At 39.9% G+C, this 19,944-nt stretch overlaps 2 protein-coding genes across 4 annotated transcripts; both read left to right on the forward strand.

Annotated features, from left to right (window-relative positions):
* Positions 1-66: 66 nt before the first annotated feature.
* Positions 67-14,394, forward strand: CMC4 (C-X9-C motif containing 4). 3 transcript variants are annotated; one of them, XM_028522524.2, is made up of 3 exons: positions 67-204; positions 7,573-7,640; positions 14,032-14,394. In XM_028522524.2, the coding sequence occupies exons 2-3, from the start codon at positions 7,583-7,585 to the stop codon at positions 14,178-14,180; spliced, it is 207 nt and encodes a 68-aa protein (XP_028378325.1). In that variant the 5' UTR covers positions 67-204; positions 7,573-7,582; the 3' UTR covers positions 14,181-14,394. The 3 variants fall into 3 exon arrangements, with proteins under 3 accessions (XP_028378325.1, XP_028378326.1, XP_028378324.1); XM_028522525.2 differs by lacking the exon at positions 67-204 and adding an exon at positions 6,529-6,657; XM_028522523.2 differs by lacking the exon at positions 67-204 and having other exon boundaries at positions 6,672-7,640.
* MTCP1 (mature T cell proliferation 1) lies at positions 118-14,394 on the forward strand. The gene is made up of 7 exons (XM_028522522.1): positions 118-204; positions 5,533-5,684; positions 5,803-5,973; positions 6,055-6,106; positions 6,195-6,556; positions 7,573-7,640; positions 14,032-14,394. The coding sequence occupies exons 2-4, from the start codon at positions 5,580-5,582 to the stop codon at positions 6,100-6,102; spliced, it is 324 nt and encodes a 107-aa protein (XP_028378323.1). The 5' UTR covers positions 118-204; positions 5,533-5,579; the 3' UTR covers positions 6,103-6,106; positions 6,195-6,556; positions 7,573-7,640; positions 14,032-14,394.
* Positions 14,395-19,944: the final 5,550 nt, after the last annotated feature.

A 19,944-nucleotide genomic window follows, 5' to 3' on the forward strand; every position in this document is an offset into this window, starting at 1 on the left:
ATTTTGTTTTGTTTCCAAGTTACGGCCCCAGAATTTTGTACCACTCTCCCTGGACCTCTTCCGGTTGCCGGCACTTGCCTCGTAACTTCGGTTCGGGTGACCTCGGCCCCGATACCAGCTTGATTGGCCCGAGGTGGGGACCTGGAAGTTTTAGCCTCTCTGATCTCGAGGCGGATTAATTAGCCCAAGAAACATTATATTCATGTGAGTAACCTCTTGCAGAAAGTGCTCTACTCTATCTGAAAAAGTATCATTGTTAAGCTGGGCTGCTGCTACTTTCTTCAAAGGCTTTTAAGTATGTGTTACGGGGAAGGGGAATGGGGGACTTCAGTTTTGATTCAAGGTCGGGTGTATCACAGTAGTTACCCACCTTTCTCTGCTCTCCTTGTCTTGATGCTCAGACATGGTGAAATTATAGGTAAAAGTGATTTTCGTTTGACATATGCCTACGGTGCCATGGGTTGAAAGTACAAATCTTTTAACTCCGAAGTTTAGGAATTGCACGTGGATTTTAGGAATGATTCTAAATCAAAGAAAAATGTATGCCTTGCCGCCACCACAGCCTATCAGTGTTTTATGTTTTGTTTGATCTCATTTTCCCCGTGTAGTTTTGAAGCCAGGCAGACCTGGAAGTACTGGAAAGGGAACATTCCCAAGGTGCTACCTAAGCGGTGTTGATGCTTTGCTCTTTTCTCCCAAATCAGTTCCAACACAAGTTTCCTTACAGATAAGGCCCTCATACAGTAGAACTATTTGGTATGCATTCCAATAACCTCCATTTTTGCCAAATGCTTAAGGATCACATGGCATATCTCTCCACGATAAATGTTGATAATGAAGCTTGGGAGAAATTCTAAGTTTGCAATTACATTGGACCCATCTAAATATTCTCCTAAGTTTCGATTTTGCACCATATATTATTTTCAATTACTGTTTGTGGCTAGTATGCTTTGCCCTGATAGGGCAAGAATGGCTGTTATTATGTTTAGTCATGGGATATTTTGAGTTTATAAATTGTTTTTAGGCACCTTCGAAAAGAAAAACACCTTTGTTGTTGATTTTGATCTTATAATCTAGAGTGACGTCCTCTAAATTTTTTTTTTAAAGATTTTATTTATTTATTTTTAGAGAGGGAAGGGGGATAGAGAGAGAGAGAGAGACATCAATGTGCGGTTGCTGGGGGTTCTGGCCTGCAACCCAGGAATGTACCCTGGCTGGGAATCGAACCTGGGACACTTTGGTTCCCAGCCCGCGCTCAATCCACTGAGCTACACCAGCCAGGAAATTTTATAAATGTTTAATTGGAGTAGAAAAAACTACTAACATTTATGGCAAATTTATTATGGATTAGACAATCTACTAAACATGTATATACCTTTTATATGTAAACTGCCCCAATTGGAATCAGGCTCTGGAACTTCCTAGCATTGTAACCTCAAGCGAGTTACCTAACTTCTGTGTGCCTTACTGCCCTCATCTTTAAGGGGGGGAAATAATCAGGTGATTACAAAGATTAAAAGCATCTATATATAAAACTTTAAGAAGTGCTAAATAAGTGTGACTATTATGATCAATATGTTCTCTAATTCCCATTTTATGCCTCAGAAAACTGAGGTGTAGAAAGGTTAGCTTGTCTGAGGTCACAAAGCTAGCAAGTGGCAAAATCAGCATTTATACACAGGCCAGGCTGACTCCAGGCCTTTGTTCTTGGTAACCTCACCCATTATAATTGGGTGAGTTCGTTAATTGACTTAAAATGAAATAAGTGTATCCAACTGATTAATGTTTAAAACTGTTTAAAAAACCTGGAAATTAAATCATTCTTTTAAAAAACAAAATAACTCATTCTATAAAGGAAAAGAAATGGTCTTATTCAGACTAGTACCTAAGGAAGCCTTCTATGTAGTATATCATCCATTTAAGATATAATTTAGAAAATGCCTTACTAAGAAATAGTCTCTCTAGGCCAGTGTGGTCTCTGTGGCATCAAGGTGACCCCCATGGGGACAATCTCTTTTAGTGCCTTCATGGATGATAAAACTGTATAAAACACTTTAAAATCCATTGGAATTTGCAGCTGGTAGTATTCCTTGAGTTGAGTGGAACAAGTTTATGTTCTGTGTAGTATATTGCTCCTTGTGCTTCAGTTTATTTTGAGGTTTTAAGAGATTCATCCTAGTTCAAGGGGCCCTGAATTTTGTGAGCAAGTGTCACATGCAGAAAAATGTTCTCTAGTCAAATAAATTTGGGAAACGTTAAACAAAATAAAGTTTCTTTTTTTTATAACTTGCCAGAGCTTTTGCTGTGTTAATGTGCTTTATGACTCTACAAGATTCCCAAACTTATTTGACCAAGGAAAAAGTTAGGGGCAAATATTCCAAAAATCACATTTATACAACCTGTAATTTTGTGGGCTTTGATCTCAATCCCTCTCACTCAGCCTTTGCGTTTCTCCACTGAGGATGTTAGTTTATGTTCATACCACAGCTTCTCAGTCCCTTGATCACTGCAGTTGCCTTTTACTGGGCCTTCATGCTATCTCTGAGTGGGAGCATACACAACTCCAGGGTCATGTGCTGGCATTTGTTCCCAGGTTCATCCTGCTGATGCCCAGCTTACTGGCTTTTAGATCACAGCAGCATACCATGCTGCCTTTCTTCTAAGAATATTTTGTAATGATACAGTTGCTAGGACATATCTGTGAAGTTGAGATGGCCCTGAAATCTGAAACACTTGGTTTCTACTTTTTTTTAAGTAGTCACACTTAATTCTTTTGTATTTGAAATCCAGATTTTAATATATTTTATTTTGACATTAGCACTGGGGTTTTGTTTGTATCGCTCCTCAAAAATCTGGGGAGGAGGAGAGGCAGAACAATTGTATGTGCTAAATGGAAAAAATAGCTTTGAAAAAAATATATAACTATATAAAACTCACACCTAGAGATTCGGTCTCTACTCAAGTATATAGGGCCTTCATCTGTTTCCCCTCTGTACTCACCATATATATCCATCCACTTGCAGGAATATTATTTGACTAGTATTTGAGATTTGGGGTGCCCGGTACTGTATCATTCCTGCTATTGAAGAGCTTATAATACTGTATTTGGGGAGAGACAGTACTTCACAAATAAGCAAAGCAAATACGCAATGCAATTTATAATTAGATGCCAGAATATGAGCTTTAGTTTAGACATAAATGCTATAGTAGCCAGAGAGGCAAGAAGCTTTTATAGAGAAGGCAGGTACCTGTACTGTGCCATACTTAATAGTACTGAGGTAGAGAGGCCTGAGGAAGCATTTTAGGCAAGTGGAAAGCAAGATCAAGAATATGGGGCTAAAAATGAGCCTGGTATTTGGGAGAAAGTTTATCAAATATGGTGGTAGTGGTGCTTCCTGGAATTGGTGGCAGATAGGGTGTAGCAACTGAAGCTGATGAAGAACTCCAAGAGAACTCGTAAATTTCAGCAGGCTCAGGAGGGGTGTTGTTCCCATTGAGAGAAATCAGAATTTATTTAAGGAGAAGGGGTTTCACTTTAGATGAATTTGAAATGGGGGAGTCATATAATATGGGAAATTTGAAATGAGAGTGTCCTATAAGGTGGGAGCTTATGACGGGCTCAGAGGGTACAATGGGCAAAACAACTGTGATGTTCTTAAATTAATCGCTAAAGTCAGACCATTTCTTAAATCTATAAAAAATATTTTCTGCTTTCCTTTTAAAGGAAGATAACTAACAGTGTTTAGAGGGGAAAAATCAGACTCATTGTTGTCTTTGAAAAAGGGGCTTGGTTTAACTCAATTCTTTCTGGCTAACTTTGTCCTGGGCTGCATCATACTGTGTTCTGGCATCTCATTTGCTTTTGACAGTCTCACTTGAGGGTTTAACAACTTCCCAAGCTGTGCTGCACTCCTTTCCTACCTAATGACCACCTAATGAGAATAGGAGGCCTTTCTGTTTTGGGGGGTAAGGTCCCCCAGTGGTGTATCTCTGTGCTCTGCCAAAAGTAGAAACACAGTGTAAACCATGCTGTACGAAGTGCAAAATGCAGTTATTGTAAGGCCCTGAAATGAGATCCAGAGTTAGACAGAGCATCGTTGTGGGTTTAGAGCCTAGTCTGCCTTGTGTAAAGAGCTTGCCCAGGATGGGGGGTTTCCTCTATACCTCTCAAAGGGCAAAGGAATTTTTCTGGCCTTTTGACTTGGAAAATCAGAATTTAAACTCACACTAGTATGGAAAATGGGCTCCTGTGACATCCTGAAGCATTATGAAAATGAAACAAGGACCTAGATGGATAACTATCATTTTCTCTCACTCAGCTCCAAATCACCATGATCCCCACAGTCTCTTGTAGCTCAAAAATTCTATGAAGCTACCTTAAGTATTTTCCCTAATATGAAAACCCTCTTCTGGTAATGCCCATCTGCTATAGGTAACCTTTCTAAGTAAACTGATAAATACATTGTTTGCTCTTAAACTTTTAATTTCAATTTAGAAAGTCATGCAAATGATTCAGCTTTCACAATCTTAACCTTTTAAAATGAGAACTGCTTTTACATGGGGAATATGGCATCCATGTACCTGTTATACTGCATTCCTGCCAAATAAGCGTGCCCTTGGGCACACTCCTGGGCATATTCTGTTGCTGACTATATTTTGTAAGACATTGCTTTGTGAATGCAGGCTTGAGATCACTGCCAGCTTCCTGTGCTGCTATGAGGGGGCCCCCAAAAACATAATTTGTTTATAAAATAATTGTATATATATTCTTACATGTTTAAACTTCAGTCACCTTCAAAGTGCTCTCCATTTGATGCTATACACCTATCAAGACATTTTTTCTACTGCTCAAAACAGTTTTTGAACTCGTCAATTTTGATGCTTTTTAGTGTTTCTGCTGTTTTTTGTTTCACTTCTTCCACATTGGCACATTTCCCTTTGAAGACTTTTTTCATCCAGGGAAACACAAAAAAATTTGCTCAGGGCAAGATTGGGTGATTAGAGAGGGTGGGGCATGGGAGTCATGCCATTTTTGGTCAACAACTGCTGAACACTCAGCAAGGTGCACTTGTAAATCATCCATCATGAAATGGGCAAATGCATTGAAAGAGTCTTAAAAAAAAATCTCTGAAGCTAAACACAGCCTCTCCCAACAAGGCTGGCTGGTCTACTGATACAGGTGGGGTCCTAGAACACTCTCCTAGTGGGGGAAGCCTGCACTACAAGGGGCCCATCCTCCAGAAGATAATGCCAGTTTTTTGGGAGGTCCCCACTCATAGTCCTACATTTTCACAGAACTCCTTACCTAACTGAATCCTTGAGTGCTTTGTAGTCAACCCAGGGCTCTGCTTGAGTGTCACTTCAGTGTCTTGCAGGGAGCTTCAGATGTCCTTGGTTCTATTTAGGCTGTTAAGTAGACATATATGAGGTTTGGTACTGGTTGGTGGTTGCTAGTACCAGGTCACCTTGCTCACTGGTGAGTTCATTCAAACCCAAAAAGTCACACCTGTGTCCTGTGCGCGGGTGCTGCAGGCTTAGGTGGAGAAAAGCAGGGCTAGAATTGGAACTCAAAGCCCAGAATGGCAGGAGAGGATGTGGGGGCTCCACCCGATCACCTCTGGGTTCACCAAGAGGGTATCTACCGCGACGAATACCAGCGCACATGGGTGGCCGTCGTGGAAGAGGTAACTGTTTACATTTTGCTTATTTCTTTATTGATTTTGCTTTCAAGAAATTTGGTTTTTAACTAGCCTCAGTATCCTAAAGTCTTCGGTTTTATTTTTGATCATTTTTTTCCATTAGGGGACGAGTTTCCTAAGGGCACGGGTCCAGCAAGTTCAGGTTCCCTTAGGTGACGCAGCTAGGCCAAGTCACCTTCTTACCTCCCAGCTACCTCTCATGTGGCAACTCTACCCCGGGGAACGCTACATGGATAACAACTCCCACTTGTGGCAGATCCAGCATCATTTAATGGTACACATGTTGCTTAATCATTTTTCATTGTATTGGGACTTTTACAGCAGAGTACTCTATAAACTTTTCTTTTTCTGACAGGTCAGGGGAGTAGAGGAGCTGTTGCTTAAGCTTATGCCTGATGATTAACCTGGTATGTATTTTCGTTTCTCCACTGTCTCTCCTTTGTGTTTTTAAGTCTGTTTGGTTGTGGTGATTTTAATGATCTGTTTTTCTTCCAGGTGCTGGAATTCTAGGAAGATATGCTCCTCTGATCTGTTCAGTATATGGCAATCACTTCATCCACCACTGCAGTGCACCCACCTGTGGGCCTGGGGGAGGGAGTGGGTTGAAAAACTGCTCAAGAACACAGAAGTTTAGGAAGGGTCATGAAGAGCACCTCAAGTGGAACTGCAAAGAGAGGGTTACGCAGGCAGAAAGCAAGTCAACAAAGCACTTAGTCAGGATACGTAACTTGAAATTGACTCCATTGGAAGTTGCCATAGAACCTTTAATGGACATCATCAGCTGGAACTGGGATCTGATGAATCCCACAAAAGTCAGCACCTGCTACAGAACAGATGATGTGATCACCAAGGACTTGGTACTGATTTAGAGAGAAGAGAGCAGCTCCTAGCAGCATCAACATCTATTGGTCGCTTATTTGCCCTGTAGCAATTCACCTGCCTTTCCTTCTCCTATCCTGTAAATATTCTAGGTTTTGCTCCAGTGTTTCCCATCCCAATACTGGCCTAACTTGGATCTACTGAGAACTTAGGGGGATCTGGGGTGGGGGAAGAGGTCATTTGCATTAATGAAATCAGCTACAAAGGCTCCTGGGCCTTTTTTCTTTCTGAAATTGTGTCTTCAAATTATTAGAAGTTGCTGATCAAAATCATGGGCACTTAAGTTCATTCTCTGGTTATAGATATTTTAAATAGTCTTTTCTGTAAGAGCTCCAAAAAACATTTTAGCTGCTTAACTAGCACCTTTCTCAGGGCCAAATATTGCTGCTTCCTAGGAAAGCATTTACTGCCTGATAAAGAATTTCCTGAGTTAAATAGCTATAACAGTTTATATGTAAAAACCTTAGTTTTACTTTTTAAAAATCTTGGGAACAATAGCTACCATGTAGCAAGTCCTTACTGCCTTCCAGACACTATTCTATGCACTTTGTATACTTTATCACATTTAATTCTTCCATCAATGCTTTGAGGTAGGTAAGATCCCCAGTTTACACACAAATGATAAGAAAAAAGGCTCAAGGAACTTGATCATTTACCAAGGGTATTTTTGTGAATGATAGAGTCGGGCAGTGGGCAGGCACTTCAGGCAGCAGTGTCGCTCCTCTAGCACGACATTGGTTTGCAATATTCAAAATGAGTTCATTGAATTCAAGGGTTTTTATTTCCATGTAAAGCTACTTTTCCAAATCAAATGAAATGGATATTATAAAAATACAGTTGATTCATCTTATGAATGGGAAGAGTATTTTTCAGTGTGATTGTCTTCCAGCAATTGGAAGTGCATACTGCTTGTCTCTGAAGAAAATTCCTTCTAGAGGGGCTTTAAAGTCTTTATGAATAAAAGACAAAATAAAAATCATTTTTCTTATTTTAGTTTTCTGGATATGCTGCAGAAGGATCCGTGCCAGAAACAAGCCTGTGAAATACAGAAATGTTTACAAGGTACCATGTTCAATGCTTTTAAAATATTTTCCCCTTTATCTGTGAACTAACTAAAGAGACCAATTGTTCTTTTATCAGCAAACTATATTAACTCCTCTCAGAATATATTTCTGTAATTAATTCAGCCTGAAGATCTTCTTCAATGTATAATCAAAGATGCAGAAAATAAAGAGTGGTATGATCTAAGCTTGGAGCTTGTAGTTCTGGGTGTATAGTAGAATCTCATGGAGAGCTATAAAAACTTGCCTAGAATAATGAAATCAAGCTGCCTGTTGCTGTGGTCTAGGCAGGAATTTGTCTTAAGAAGCTAACCAAATGATTTTAATATGCAACCGGAGTTGAGAATTACTAAGCTGAGCAAAATCCTTTAAAAAAAAAGAACTAGTTTTTTTTCTTTTTATTGAATTTATTCAAATGACACTGGTTAACAAAATTATACAGGTTTCAGGTGCACGATTCTACAACAGATCATTTGTACACTGTATTGTGTGATCACCACCCCAAGTCAGGTCTCCTTCGTCACCATTTATCCCTCCTATACCCTCCTCCACCTTGCCCCACCCAACCCTGCCGTCCCCACACTGTTATGTGTCCATGAGTTTTTTCTCTTTTTTTTCCTTTTTGCTTAATCCCTCCACTCCCTCCTGACAGCTGTCAGACTGCTCTGTCTATGGGTCTGTTTTTGGTTTGCTTGATAGTTCATTTTCTTCATTAGATTCCACAGATAAGTGGAAGTTATAAGATAACTTAGTTATAAGATAAGTGAAGTTATATGATATTTGTCTTCTCTGCTGGCTTATTTCACTTAGCATAATGCTCTTCAGGTCCATCCATGCTGTCACAAAGGGTAAGATTTCCTCCTTTTTATGGCCAACTAGTATTCCATTGTGTAAATGTACCACAGCTTTTTTTATCCACTTATCTACTGATGGGCACTTGGGCTGCTTCCAAATCTTGCTATTGTAAATAACACTGCAGTAAACATAGGGGTGCATATATTCTTTCCAATTAGTTTTTCAGGTTTCTTTGGATATATTACCAGAAGTGGAATCATTGCATCATAAGGCAGTTCCATTTTTAACAAACTGTAGAAATGACCCCTGAAAGTATAGTCTTAAGGCAGTTCCATTATTAACTCCATACTGAGATAACTCCATACTGCTTTCCACAGTGGCTATACCAGTCTGCATTCCCACCAACAGTGCACTAGGGTTCCCTATTCTCCACATCCTCACCAGCACTTGTTATTTGTTGTTTTTATTGGTGATAACCCTTCTAACAGGTGTGAGGTGATATCTTAGTATGGTTTTAATTTGCATTTCTCTGATGAATAGTGACGTTGAGCATTTTTTCATATGTCTATGGCCCATCACTATGTCCTCTTTGGAGAAGTATCTGTTGAGGTCCTTTGACCATTTGTTAGTTGGATTTATTTTGGCAATGTCTTTATAAATTTTAGATATTGACTCCTTATCAGATATATCATTGGCAGTTATGTTCTCCCATTCAGTAAGTTGTCTTTTCATTTTGTTGGTGGTTTCCTTTGCTGTGCAAAAACTTTTTAGTTTGATGTAGTCCCATTTGTTTATTTTTCTTTGGTTTCTCTTGTCCATGGCACTATATCAGAAAAAAATATTGCTACAAGAAATGTCCAAGATTTTACTGCCTATGTTTTCTTCAAGGACTGTTATGATTTTGAGTCTAATGTTTAAGTCTTTAATCCATTTTGAGTTTATTCTTGTGTATGGTGTAAGAAGGTGGTCTAGTTTCATTTTTTTGCACGTAGCTGTCCAATTTTCCCAACACCATTTATTGAATACACTATCTTTACTCCATTGCATGTTATTGCCTCCTTTGTCAAATATTAATTGACTATAAAAATGTGGGTTTATTTCTGAGCTCTCTACTTTGATCCATTGTCTATATGTCTATATGTCGTGTTTTTTTGTAAGATTTTATTTATTTTTTTTAGAAGGGAGAGGAAGGAGAAAGAGAGGGAAAGAAACATCAGTGTGTGGTTGCTTCTCACATGCCCCTCACTGGGAACCTGGCCCACAACCCAGGCACATGCCCCAACTGGGAATCAAACCAGCGACCCTTTGGTTCACAGGTCCGTGCTCAATTCACTGAGCTACACCAACCAGGGCTATATGTCTGTTTTTATGCCAGTACCATGCTGTTTTGATTACTGTGGCCTTGTAGTCTACTTTGATATCAGGTAGCATGATTCCTCCAACTTTGTTCTTTTTCCTCAAGATTGCTCTATCTAGAGACTTTGTGGTTCCATATAAATTTTTGGAATATCTGTTCTAGTACTGTGAAATATGCCATTGGTATTTTAATAGGAATTTCACTGAATCTATAGATTGCTTTAGGTAGTATGGACATTTTGATGATATTAATTTTTCCTATCCATGAGCACAGTTTACAGTTTATGCTTTCATTTATTTGTATCTTCTTCAGTTTAAAAAAAAAGACTTGTTTTAAAATGGGTTGTTTATACTTACTTGTGGCTGACAGCTCACTTTTTAAAAGCAGTCAGGTTAGGAGGGTGTTAAAAATACAATTGCAATTCAAGCTGCCAAAGTCAGCAACTAAGTCTTTTGGAAAAATATATTTTACTGATTATGCTATAACAGTTGTCCCCATTTTTTCCCCTTTGCCCCCCTCCACCAAGTACACCCATTCCCTCCAGCAATCTCCCCCTTAGCTCTTGTTCATGGGTTATGCATATAAGTTCTTTGGCTACTCCATTTTCTGTAATGTTCTTAACATCCCCCTATTTTGTAACAACCTATTTGTACTTCTTAATCCCTGCACCTTTCCCCCAGTCTCTCCCCTTCCCAGTCCCAACTAATAACCCTCCAAATGATCTCCATACCTATGATTCTGTATCTGTTCTACTTGTTCACTTTGTTTTTTAGATTCTATTATTGATAGTTGTGAATTTATTGCCATTTTAATGTCCATAGTTCAACCTTCTTTTCCTTATATAATTCCTTTTAACATTTCATATAATAATGGCTTGGTGATGATGAATTCCTTTAGTTTTATCTTCTCTGTGAAGACTTTACCTGCCCTTCCATTCTAAATGGCAGCTTTGCTAGATAGAGTAATCTTGGATGTAGGTCCTTCCCTTTCATGGCTTGGAATACCTCTGGCCTTTCCCCCTTCTAGTCTGCAAAATTTCTTTTGAGAAACCAGCTGACAGTCTTATGGGAACTCCTTCATAGGTAACTATCAGCTTTTCTCTTGCTGCTTTTAAGATTCTCTTCTTATTCTTCAGCATTTTAATTATGATGTGTCTTGGTATGGTCCATTTTGTTTGGGACTTGCTGTGCTTCCTGGACTTGTATGTCTTATTTCCTTCACCAAATTAAGGAAGTTTTCTTACATTATTTTTTTCAAATAAGTTTTCAATTTCTTGCTCTTCCTTTTCTCCTCTGGCACCCCTGTGATTCAGATGTTGGTGCACTTGAAGGTAACCGAGAAGCTCCTTATCCTGTCCTTATTTTTTTAAATTTTTTTTCTTCTTGCTGTTGTAATCGAGTGCTTTTTTGTCTTATGTTCCAAATCATTGATTTGATTCTTGGCTTCATCCCCTCCACTGTTGGTTCCCTGTACATTTTTCTTTATTTCACTTAATGTAACCTTCTTTTCTGCCTAGGTCTTTTTTATGCTGTTGAAGTATCCAATGAGTTTTTAGAGCATCCTGATAAACAGTGTTTTGAACTCTGCATCTGTTGGATTGCTTATCTCCATTTTGTTTAGTTCTTTTTCTGGAGTTCTGTTCTTTCCTTTGGACCATATTTCTTTGTCTCCTCATTCTGGCAGCCTCCCTGTGTTTGTTTCTGTGTATTAGGTAGAGCTGCTTTGACTCTTAGCCTATTGTAGAACAGTGCACCTGAAAGTTGAATGGGGTGGAGCCTTATGTAATCACCAGGGCAGGGTAACCATTATATTGCTCTGTGGCTCTGTGTAGGGGAGGGCTCAAAGAGGGGACAGTGTTGCTGCCCGGCTTCTGGAATTTTGCCCAGGTGCAAGCTTACTCCCAGCAAGCTTGCCATGATGCCAGTCACTTCACTTTTTCCACATATGCCACTGGTGCCCTTCCAGCTGTTGCCCCAGTGCTAAAGCCCAGAGGGAGTGAGTCTGTATAAGTCCTAAGACAGTTGCAGGCCCTTGAAGAGGAGTCTCCTTGTGAGTCCCACAGTTTCTTCTGCCACCCCAGCCCCCACTGGATTTTACAGCCAGAAGTTATGGAGCCTTAACTTCCTGGCATTGGAACCCTGGGCTGGGTAGTCTGGTCTGCAGTTGGGATTCCTCTTTCCTGAGGTCTCCCAATTTTTATTCACCATACATATATGTGGGACCACCCGTTCCACATCTCCACGCCTCTGTGTCTCTCTGCCCCTCTCTGCATGTCTCTACATCACGACCCCTACTATTAATCTGGATGACTGTGGCTTCTTTAAATCCTTGGTTGTTGGACTTCCATACAGCTCGATTTTCTGACATTTCTGGGTAATATTTGTTTTGTAGTCTAGTTGTTTTTTTCTGTAGTTGTGCAAAGAGGCAAGGTATGTTTTCCTATGCCTTCATCTTGACCAGAAGCCTAGCAACTGTCTTAAAGGCAAAAATGAATTTCAGCTAAAGTATATTTGATATGATTTGTCCATTTGGTTTTAAATCAGCCAATATGTTTGAATAACTCCCAAAGGACTTCATTTTTTTTCAGTCAGTGAATGATTATTGGCAGAACAAATAGAAAAAGCTTCCAGACTACCTGAATTTGAAAACTGACTTTTAAAATAAATTTCTCATTATTAAAGTAGAGTAATAGAGATGGATACCCATGAAAATATAGAAAGGTCGGAAGGAAAATGTTGAGCTCCCCCAAAGACTCAGCACCAAAGGAACCCTTGTTTGTATATTTCCTTTGACTTTTAACTTCCATGCCTGAACTTTTTGTTTTATGCAGTAAGCAATATTTTATTTAAAATCTTTTAATCTAGCCCTGGCTGGTGTAGCTCAGTGGATTGAGCGCGGGCTGGGAACCAAAGTGTCCCAGGTTCAATTCCCAGCCACGGTACATTCCTGGGTTGCAGGCCAGAACCCCCAGCAACCGCACATTGATGTCTCTCTCTCTCTCTCTCTCTCTATCTCTATCTCTATCTCCCTCCCTTCCCTCTCTAAAAAATAAATAAATAAAATCTTAAAATCTTTTAATCTAAAGTGTTAATGTATAATCATGCCATTTTGTTCATCCCTTTCTCCAAATTTAAGAAAAATCAGAAATCTTTTTCACAATTAATTTCTTCTCCCAAATAAATTCCTAACTGATTTGAATCAGCAACCCATAGTTAAAGGAGAACAAGAATCAAGTTAGAGTAGTTATACCCCTTGCTACAGTATGGAAGGATTGAGGGCTGGAAGGACTAAAAGCATTAAGCATTCTCTGATGACAAGCACAGCCAAAGGGGCTCTAAACATATTAAGTCATTTAATCATTTCATCCATGAGGCAGATATTAACTATGACTCCCCATTTTACAGATGAGTAAATCAACACAGAAGTTATATAACTTGCTCAGGGTCACACAACTAGCAAGGGTTACAGTGAGGATTTGAATCCTGTTAGTCTGGCTCCAAGCCTGGACTCAGCCACCCTGCTATACTCGCTTTGTAGTCAAAATAGTCTTTCCTAACACAGACTAACTCCCATGCACCCAATTTTAATATAGAGGGACTCAGGTCAATTCCTCCTTGACTTAGAATCTATGTATATAGTAGGGGGTCTGCAAATGTTTTCTGTAAAGGGCCCAACAGAAAATATTTTAAGACTTTGGAGGCCAGGAGGTCCTTGTTGGAGAGAGACACAGAGAGAGAAAGAGAGAGATTACAACCCTTTCAATGTAAAAACCATTGTTAGCTCACATCTGTAAAAAAGGGTCGCCCCTGAGGCTGCAGTTTTCGAACCTCTGATGCATAGACTTGGTAGGGAAGGGTTTACCAGCCACATTAAAACTGTGTGCAAAATAACATGCATGCTATGGGCATTTTTCTGATTCACCAAATTATAAAGGAGTTAACCAAAGGGGGGGGAGGCTAAAAAACACTGCCCTAGAAAAAGGTACATAAGCTATTAACTCAGCCTTAAACAAAATTGTATAGAAAATACCTTTTGACCACTTTGTAAATCACACTTTTCTTCCTAATTAACCTGTTGACTGGCCTCTAAATCAGAAAGAATTCAGTGGACTTTGATAGATCCTCTTTCTTCCAGATCTGTACATACAATAATGTGAAAAGGAGTGGGAAGCAATGATCTAAAACTCCCTGTGCCTTATTCCTATGAGATCATGACTAGGGTCTGCCTGTCTGTTTTTCAGCCAACAACTTCAGGGACTCTAAGTGTCAGGCTGTCATCCAAGAACTTCGTAAGTGTTGTGCTCGCTATCGCAAGGGAAGATCCCTCGTCTGTTCAGGATATGACAAAGAAGAGGTAGAAAAGCTGAAACCGAAGTCCACATCACAGTAAAGATCTGCGGAGAAGTTAAATGCTGCACCATGTTTCCACCAAGCGAGTTTTGTTTATCCTCCTATTCTTCAGGCCAGGTAGCAGCAAATATCAAAGGAAAAAGTCAACTATAAAAGTTAATAAATATGCCTTCTATGCAGAACAGGTAGAAATATATTAAATATGTAGAATGTAATAAAACTGACCTGTGAAAATAAACCTTTTAAGTGAAAAACTTCTGCTTTGGTATTTGTGACATTGTCACTTATAAGAAATACATATTTGGTTTTTGTCTCCATTCCAGGCAGAGCTCCTGAAACCTTTCGGAATTTCCTGAATGATAAGAGTGATAAATGTGTCTTTTTTTAACATTAATGAGGTGGCCTCTAATGAGGAAAGCCACTAGGTAACCCATGGATGGGGGCTGGTATCCAGGGGAACCAACCACATGATTAGAGGGTTGGAGCTTTTAGTCCCCACCTCCATGCCTGCCCCCCAACTTTTGTGGAGGGGAGAGGGCTGGAGAAGTTTGAGTTTGATCACCAGTGGCCAATAATTTAATCAAATAAGGTGTCGGGTGAAAACATTCAATCCTCCAGTGTCACAATCGTGACACCTTTCATAGATTAGATGCTAAATTCATAGGTTTCTCTAACCCAACCTAGTACCTGTTGTATTTCCAATAATTTAGAGCAAAGTGTTTTCCCAAATGCAAGTAAAGACATTTCTGCTTCTGCAAAACCATCATGTCATACTCAATGTGTAGTAGGAAAGGCAAAGAAATGATTCTTGTAATATTAATGACAAGAATCACACTTGTCATTATGTGACAATTAACCCCTAGGGGTTAATGACCCCTAATTTATCAAGAGAACTTTATTGGAAGTCAGGCAGGCAGCAACAGAATTAGAATTCTTAGGTGGTTTGTCTATCTTTATATCATTAAAATGAAAACCTGGTACAGCAGATCCTAATGTTAATAGAAACCTGTTGACAGTTGTGAGTGACTTCATGTAGTGGATGAGGGATGGAGTGGGGAGTGACAGTATCAGACAGGCCATTTGCTTTCCTCTTTGCCCCTCACCAAAAAGAAAAAAGAAAAAGATGACTTCCTAAGCAAGAGCAAAAACAAATTCTGACAGGTTCTGGTCTTAGTCCATTCGAGCAGCTGTAACAAACTACCACAGATGAGGCCTTTATATCTGACAGTTATGGCAGCTGAAAGGCCAAAGCCAAGGGGCCACAGATTCAGTGTCGTGAAAGCCTACTTCCTGGTTCGTAAATGGCTTTCTTTCCTGCTGTGTCCTCACATAATGGAAGGGGTGAAGGAGTTCTGTGGGGTCTCTTTTATAAGGGTACCAACCCTTCATGAGGGCTCCACCCCCATGAACTAATCACCTGCCAAAAGTCCCACAGACAAATACCATCACATTGGCAGGTAGGATTTCAACATAGGAATTTTGGAGTACACAAACATTCAGGCCATAACAGGATAAATCCATCCTTGCCTCTTCTAGCACACTAGAAAAAGGCTACATTGCTATGAATGGACTGAGATAATCACTGATGTTCAAATACCATTATTATTTGAGACCAACTGTTCTTTAAAAACAGCATTCCCCAAAGTGTTTCTAGGAGTTACTATGACAAAGGGAAAAAGTCTTGTTTAAATTAGTCTGGAGAATGCTAGGTTAGACTAAAGAAAACAGGTTTCTTTCCTGTAAGATTTCAGAGCTTTTCATATGCTAATGTGAGTTATGATTCTTTGGGAAGGATTATTGTATGCAGTACTTTCCAAAGTGTACCCAGCAAACCCACTTTGCAGACAGCATCTCGCAGGGTGAATGTTCTCCAGTGGGACTTGGAGAACTGGTGCCTTAGAGATGTTTGGTCCACATACCAGGTTAACAGTGCTACAAGCTCGTGAAACCATTTAAATGAACTCTTGTGTTAGTGAAACAGTTTAATAAAGTATTTTAAAACTATCATATACAAATCTAAATTACATTTAAAATTATCAGTTGATGTGCTGGCCAGCGTGGCTCAGTTGGTGTGTCATCCAGTAAATCAAAAGGTGGGTTCGATTCCTTGTCAGGGCACATGCCTAGGTTGCAGGTTCAGTGCATGGCTGGGCACATACCAAAGGCAACCAGTTGACATTTCCCTGGCATATTGGTGTCTCTCTTCCTCTCAAAGCAATAAGTATGTCCTCAGGAGAGGATTAAAAAAGGAAAAATAAAATTATCAATTGATAGTGGCATTAGGATTTACATTAGGAATCACATGATCAAATAGATTGCTTTCCTGTGTTTTATTACAAAATTATTTACTCAAATTTCAGACTGTTTCAAATTTTTTTTTTTCCTAAGGTATATTACTTTATTTAGGGCTTTTAAAGCTTCAAATCAGTCATTACTTCCTATCTTTAAATTCAGTCCTGTCTCAGTTTAAGCCAACATCTATTGGCAGATATTGATTTAAATCTTATTCTTCTTAGCTATTATGGCATACAGAAAAGTAGCCATCAGAGAAGGTTAACATTTAGTGATTGTTTTTATGTGTTAGGGACCATGATTAGTTCTGAATCTCAGTCTTCATGGAAGAACTGGGAAGGTAAGAAGTATGATCTCATCTGCATTTTAGTTATGAAAAAAGTTTGTAAATAGGTTTTTCATGACAATAAGTTTAATCACTTGGTTAAGTAGAGACAGACAGACCTCATCTGCAAAGGTAATTTTCTCTTTGTAATGGATAATATGTGAGGTGATATGTTGGTGCCCTATGAATATCCCACAGCCTTTCACCTAATAGCTTTGGCATCAACTGATGACAAAAGCCCCTGCTGTGCCATTATGCTACAGTGTGACAACGCTCTTCCCAGCATACACTCCATATTATTCCTGTAACATTTTATAAACTTTAATATTACACTTATGTTCAGCATCTGAAGTTGCATGGCACTTAACTTAAAAGGCTTTAAAGGGCCAGTTAAGCAGTCACTTTTAACAGCAGAACTATAATTTTATTAGTGCTAGCTTCCAACTCCGTATTTCAGTGATTCTCAACCTTGGCTACTCATTAGAAATATCTAAGGCATATTAAAAACTCAGACTGTCTCAATGGTACCCCAGACCAGTGAATCAAGAGTCTCTAGGATGACAGCCAGGTGTCAGTAGTTTTCAAAATTCCACAGGTTGATTCCCATGTGCAAGCAAGGACAAGAACCACTGCTCTCAGTAATCCTAATGACATTTGTTAGCATTTCAAATTCAGAAAGGTAGACAGTTTGTGTGAGTCATAAGCTGACTTATGTTTTATATAAAAGAGGAAAAAGTGAAACAATTTTCTTTAGACAAACAGTGACCTTAAAATTCATGATTCCTTAATCAAACATCACAGATATAAGCCACACCATATGATTCCTGGGAAATCAGGTCCAGATACTTTCTTCTCAATTCTCCAAGAGATCTAACATTTTTAAAAGTGATTGAGAAGGCCCCAAACCTGGACTTCATGACAAAGAAACAAACTGATAAGTTGGTGGAGGAAGCAGAGAGGGCAGCAGTCTAATTTTCCCTACAGGGTTTAAACTGGCCTTAAGTGAATTTCCTTCAGAGAAGACACAGATCATCATGAAAATTAATGATACTCAGAAATTTCAAATCCACCCCATACTACCTTTTTCAAGCAGAGATTTATTGTATTTTCCCAAACTATACAAAAGTAGAGATTTCAAATAAGAACCCAACCATTAGTCATGTCCATCTTTCTGGCAAATGCCAAATGAAAGGATGATGGTAAAAACATTCTTATAATAGTTAACTACACAGTAACTGCATTTCAAAACCACAAGCACCCTCCCAAAGAGTTTGTTACCTACAATTATATAAGATTCATTCCTTCAGAAAATGAATAAGGGAAGGGGCGGGGAGAGAAGGAGGGAAGAGAAGAGAGTGGCTACAGGTAGGGGTGGGAGAGGGAGAGAGAAGGGGAGAAGGAGGGAGAAGGGGAGAGGGAGAAAGCATGAATATAAATAATCCAATCCTTTCTTCTATCTCTGTTAAGCAATATGGACAAATCTACATGTGAGAATAATGTTAGCTAATTTTATTATACAATAAAACATTTGAAACAACAATAATAATAATAATATCATCCTCGAACTGTGATCACCTCCTGTCTTCTGCCAGCATCCATGAGATGGGTAACTGTCCAGGTCTAGTAGGAAGGGTTTTCACCCAAGTGCTAGGCCACGTGGGAAGAAAAGCCTCGCCCCCGCCAGTCCTGTTGCTAAATGTCCTAGGCTGAGTGGTGAGAGGCTGAAGCAAAGACAGCAACAGGAGAAAAATGTTATTAGTATGTTATCACAATGGCAGTGATACTCATTGCAATAGGGATGGTCAGGCAGGAATTTCTGTGAACTCAAACTATGTAACCAATGAGGAGTCTCTCCTTAAGCAGGCTGAAAACATTGGAGTATTTGTCAAACCTGAACGCAGCCATGTAAAACGAAAACGCCCCTGGCTCCCTCTCCCCTGGCACCAGGAGGAACTTGGGGCAGGAGAGTTAACCCTTATAGCTCTACTGCACCCGGCCCCAAGGCCCCACCCTATCCGGTTCCATCCGTGTTCTATCAGTGTTCCAGGAGGGACACTGGGTCAAAGGGTGGCCCAGAGTGGCGAGGACGCTGTGGTGTGAGGAGCCAAAGGGAAGAAGAGTCTCACAGGGGTTCCAGCCACCAGGTGTGGATGGATGGATGTGTTTTGTGCCAGAGGAGATTCTCAGTCGGGGTCAAGCTAAAGAAGCCCTGAGTCTGGCGTTACCACGTCCCTGCCAGCAGGGGGCGATGAAACTCTGAACATGTTCAAAATGAAGTTGCTGGGTTGGAACCTTCGGGAGCACAGAATCTCTCAATTAGTCAAAGAAAAACTGTTTCTTCCCCCACCCCTGTCCCCGCCACTCAAAAGGACGCCTAGCACATTACTGGACTCTGGAGAAAAATACGTGCCTCGCTAGTCAAATGAAAACTGAATTCATGGCTGCAGTAGCCTGGCCTTGGTATCTTGTTTATGCACAAAGGGGTAAGAGCTCTTATTTTGGGAGAAATCTTATCTCCCACTTCACCACCTGAAACAAAGCTGCTGGCAATAGGGCCTCAATTTAGAGGCTCCCCTGAAGCCTGAGCCTACTTCACTGGAGGTTCAGCTCAGCTGAAACCCAATGTGCCACAGCACTGCCAGTGTTCAACCCCAGCACCAGCTCTGCACAGCCACAAGTGGGTAGAACTCAAGGCCATTCTCATAGCAGCAGCATGAGGCCAACATGGATTATTAACCTCAACCATTCCCCTCAGGGTCCCAGAAGCAGACAGACAACTGGGAATAAACTTTAGGAAGGACCTATTTATCTTGTTTTGGCCTATTATCTACTATAACAACTCACTCAAAGCAGTTTAGACCAACCTGCTAATCTTTGTTGTCATCGCCAATAATCACAGAAAAAATAGATGGACGTAAGGCAACCCACACCTTACTGGAGAGGCATTCAGTGGCCACTCTTCCCCCACATGCAACCCAAAAGTGCACAGGGCACTTTAGTTAGGTTTTAGTCACCATTCCATTGGTCTAGGTGAGTCACATGAGTAGGGTCATCAAATGGCTTCAGCCTTGATTGCCATAACACAGGCACCCAGGGATCAGAAGCAGAATGTGGGGAACTAGGGAACCAATTAATTAGTGTCTTCAATAAATATAATGGAAGTCAAAATAAAAAGAACATATAAAAG

The sequence above is a fragment of the Phyllostomus discolor genome, chromosome X (genome assembly GCF_004126475.2).
Source record: "Phyllostomus discolor isolate MPI-MPIP mPhyDis1 chromosome X, mPhyDis1.pri.v3, whole genome shotgun sequence".
NCBI lineage: Eukaryota > Metazoa > Chordata > Mammalia > Chiroptera > Phyllostomidae > Phyllostomus > Phyllostomus discolor.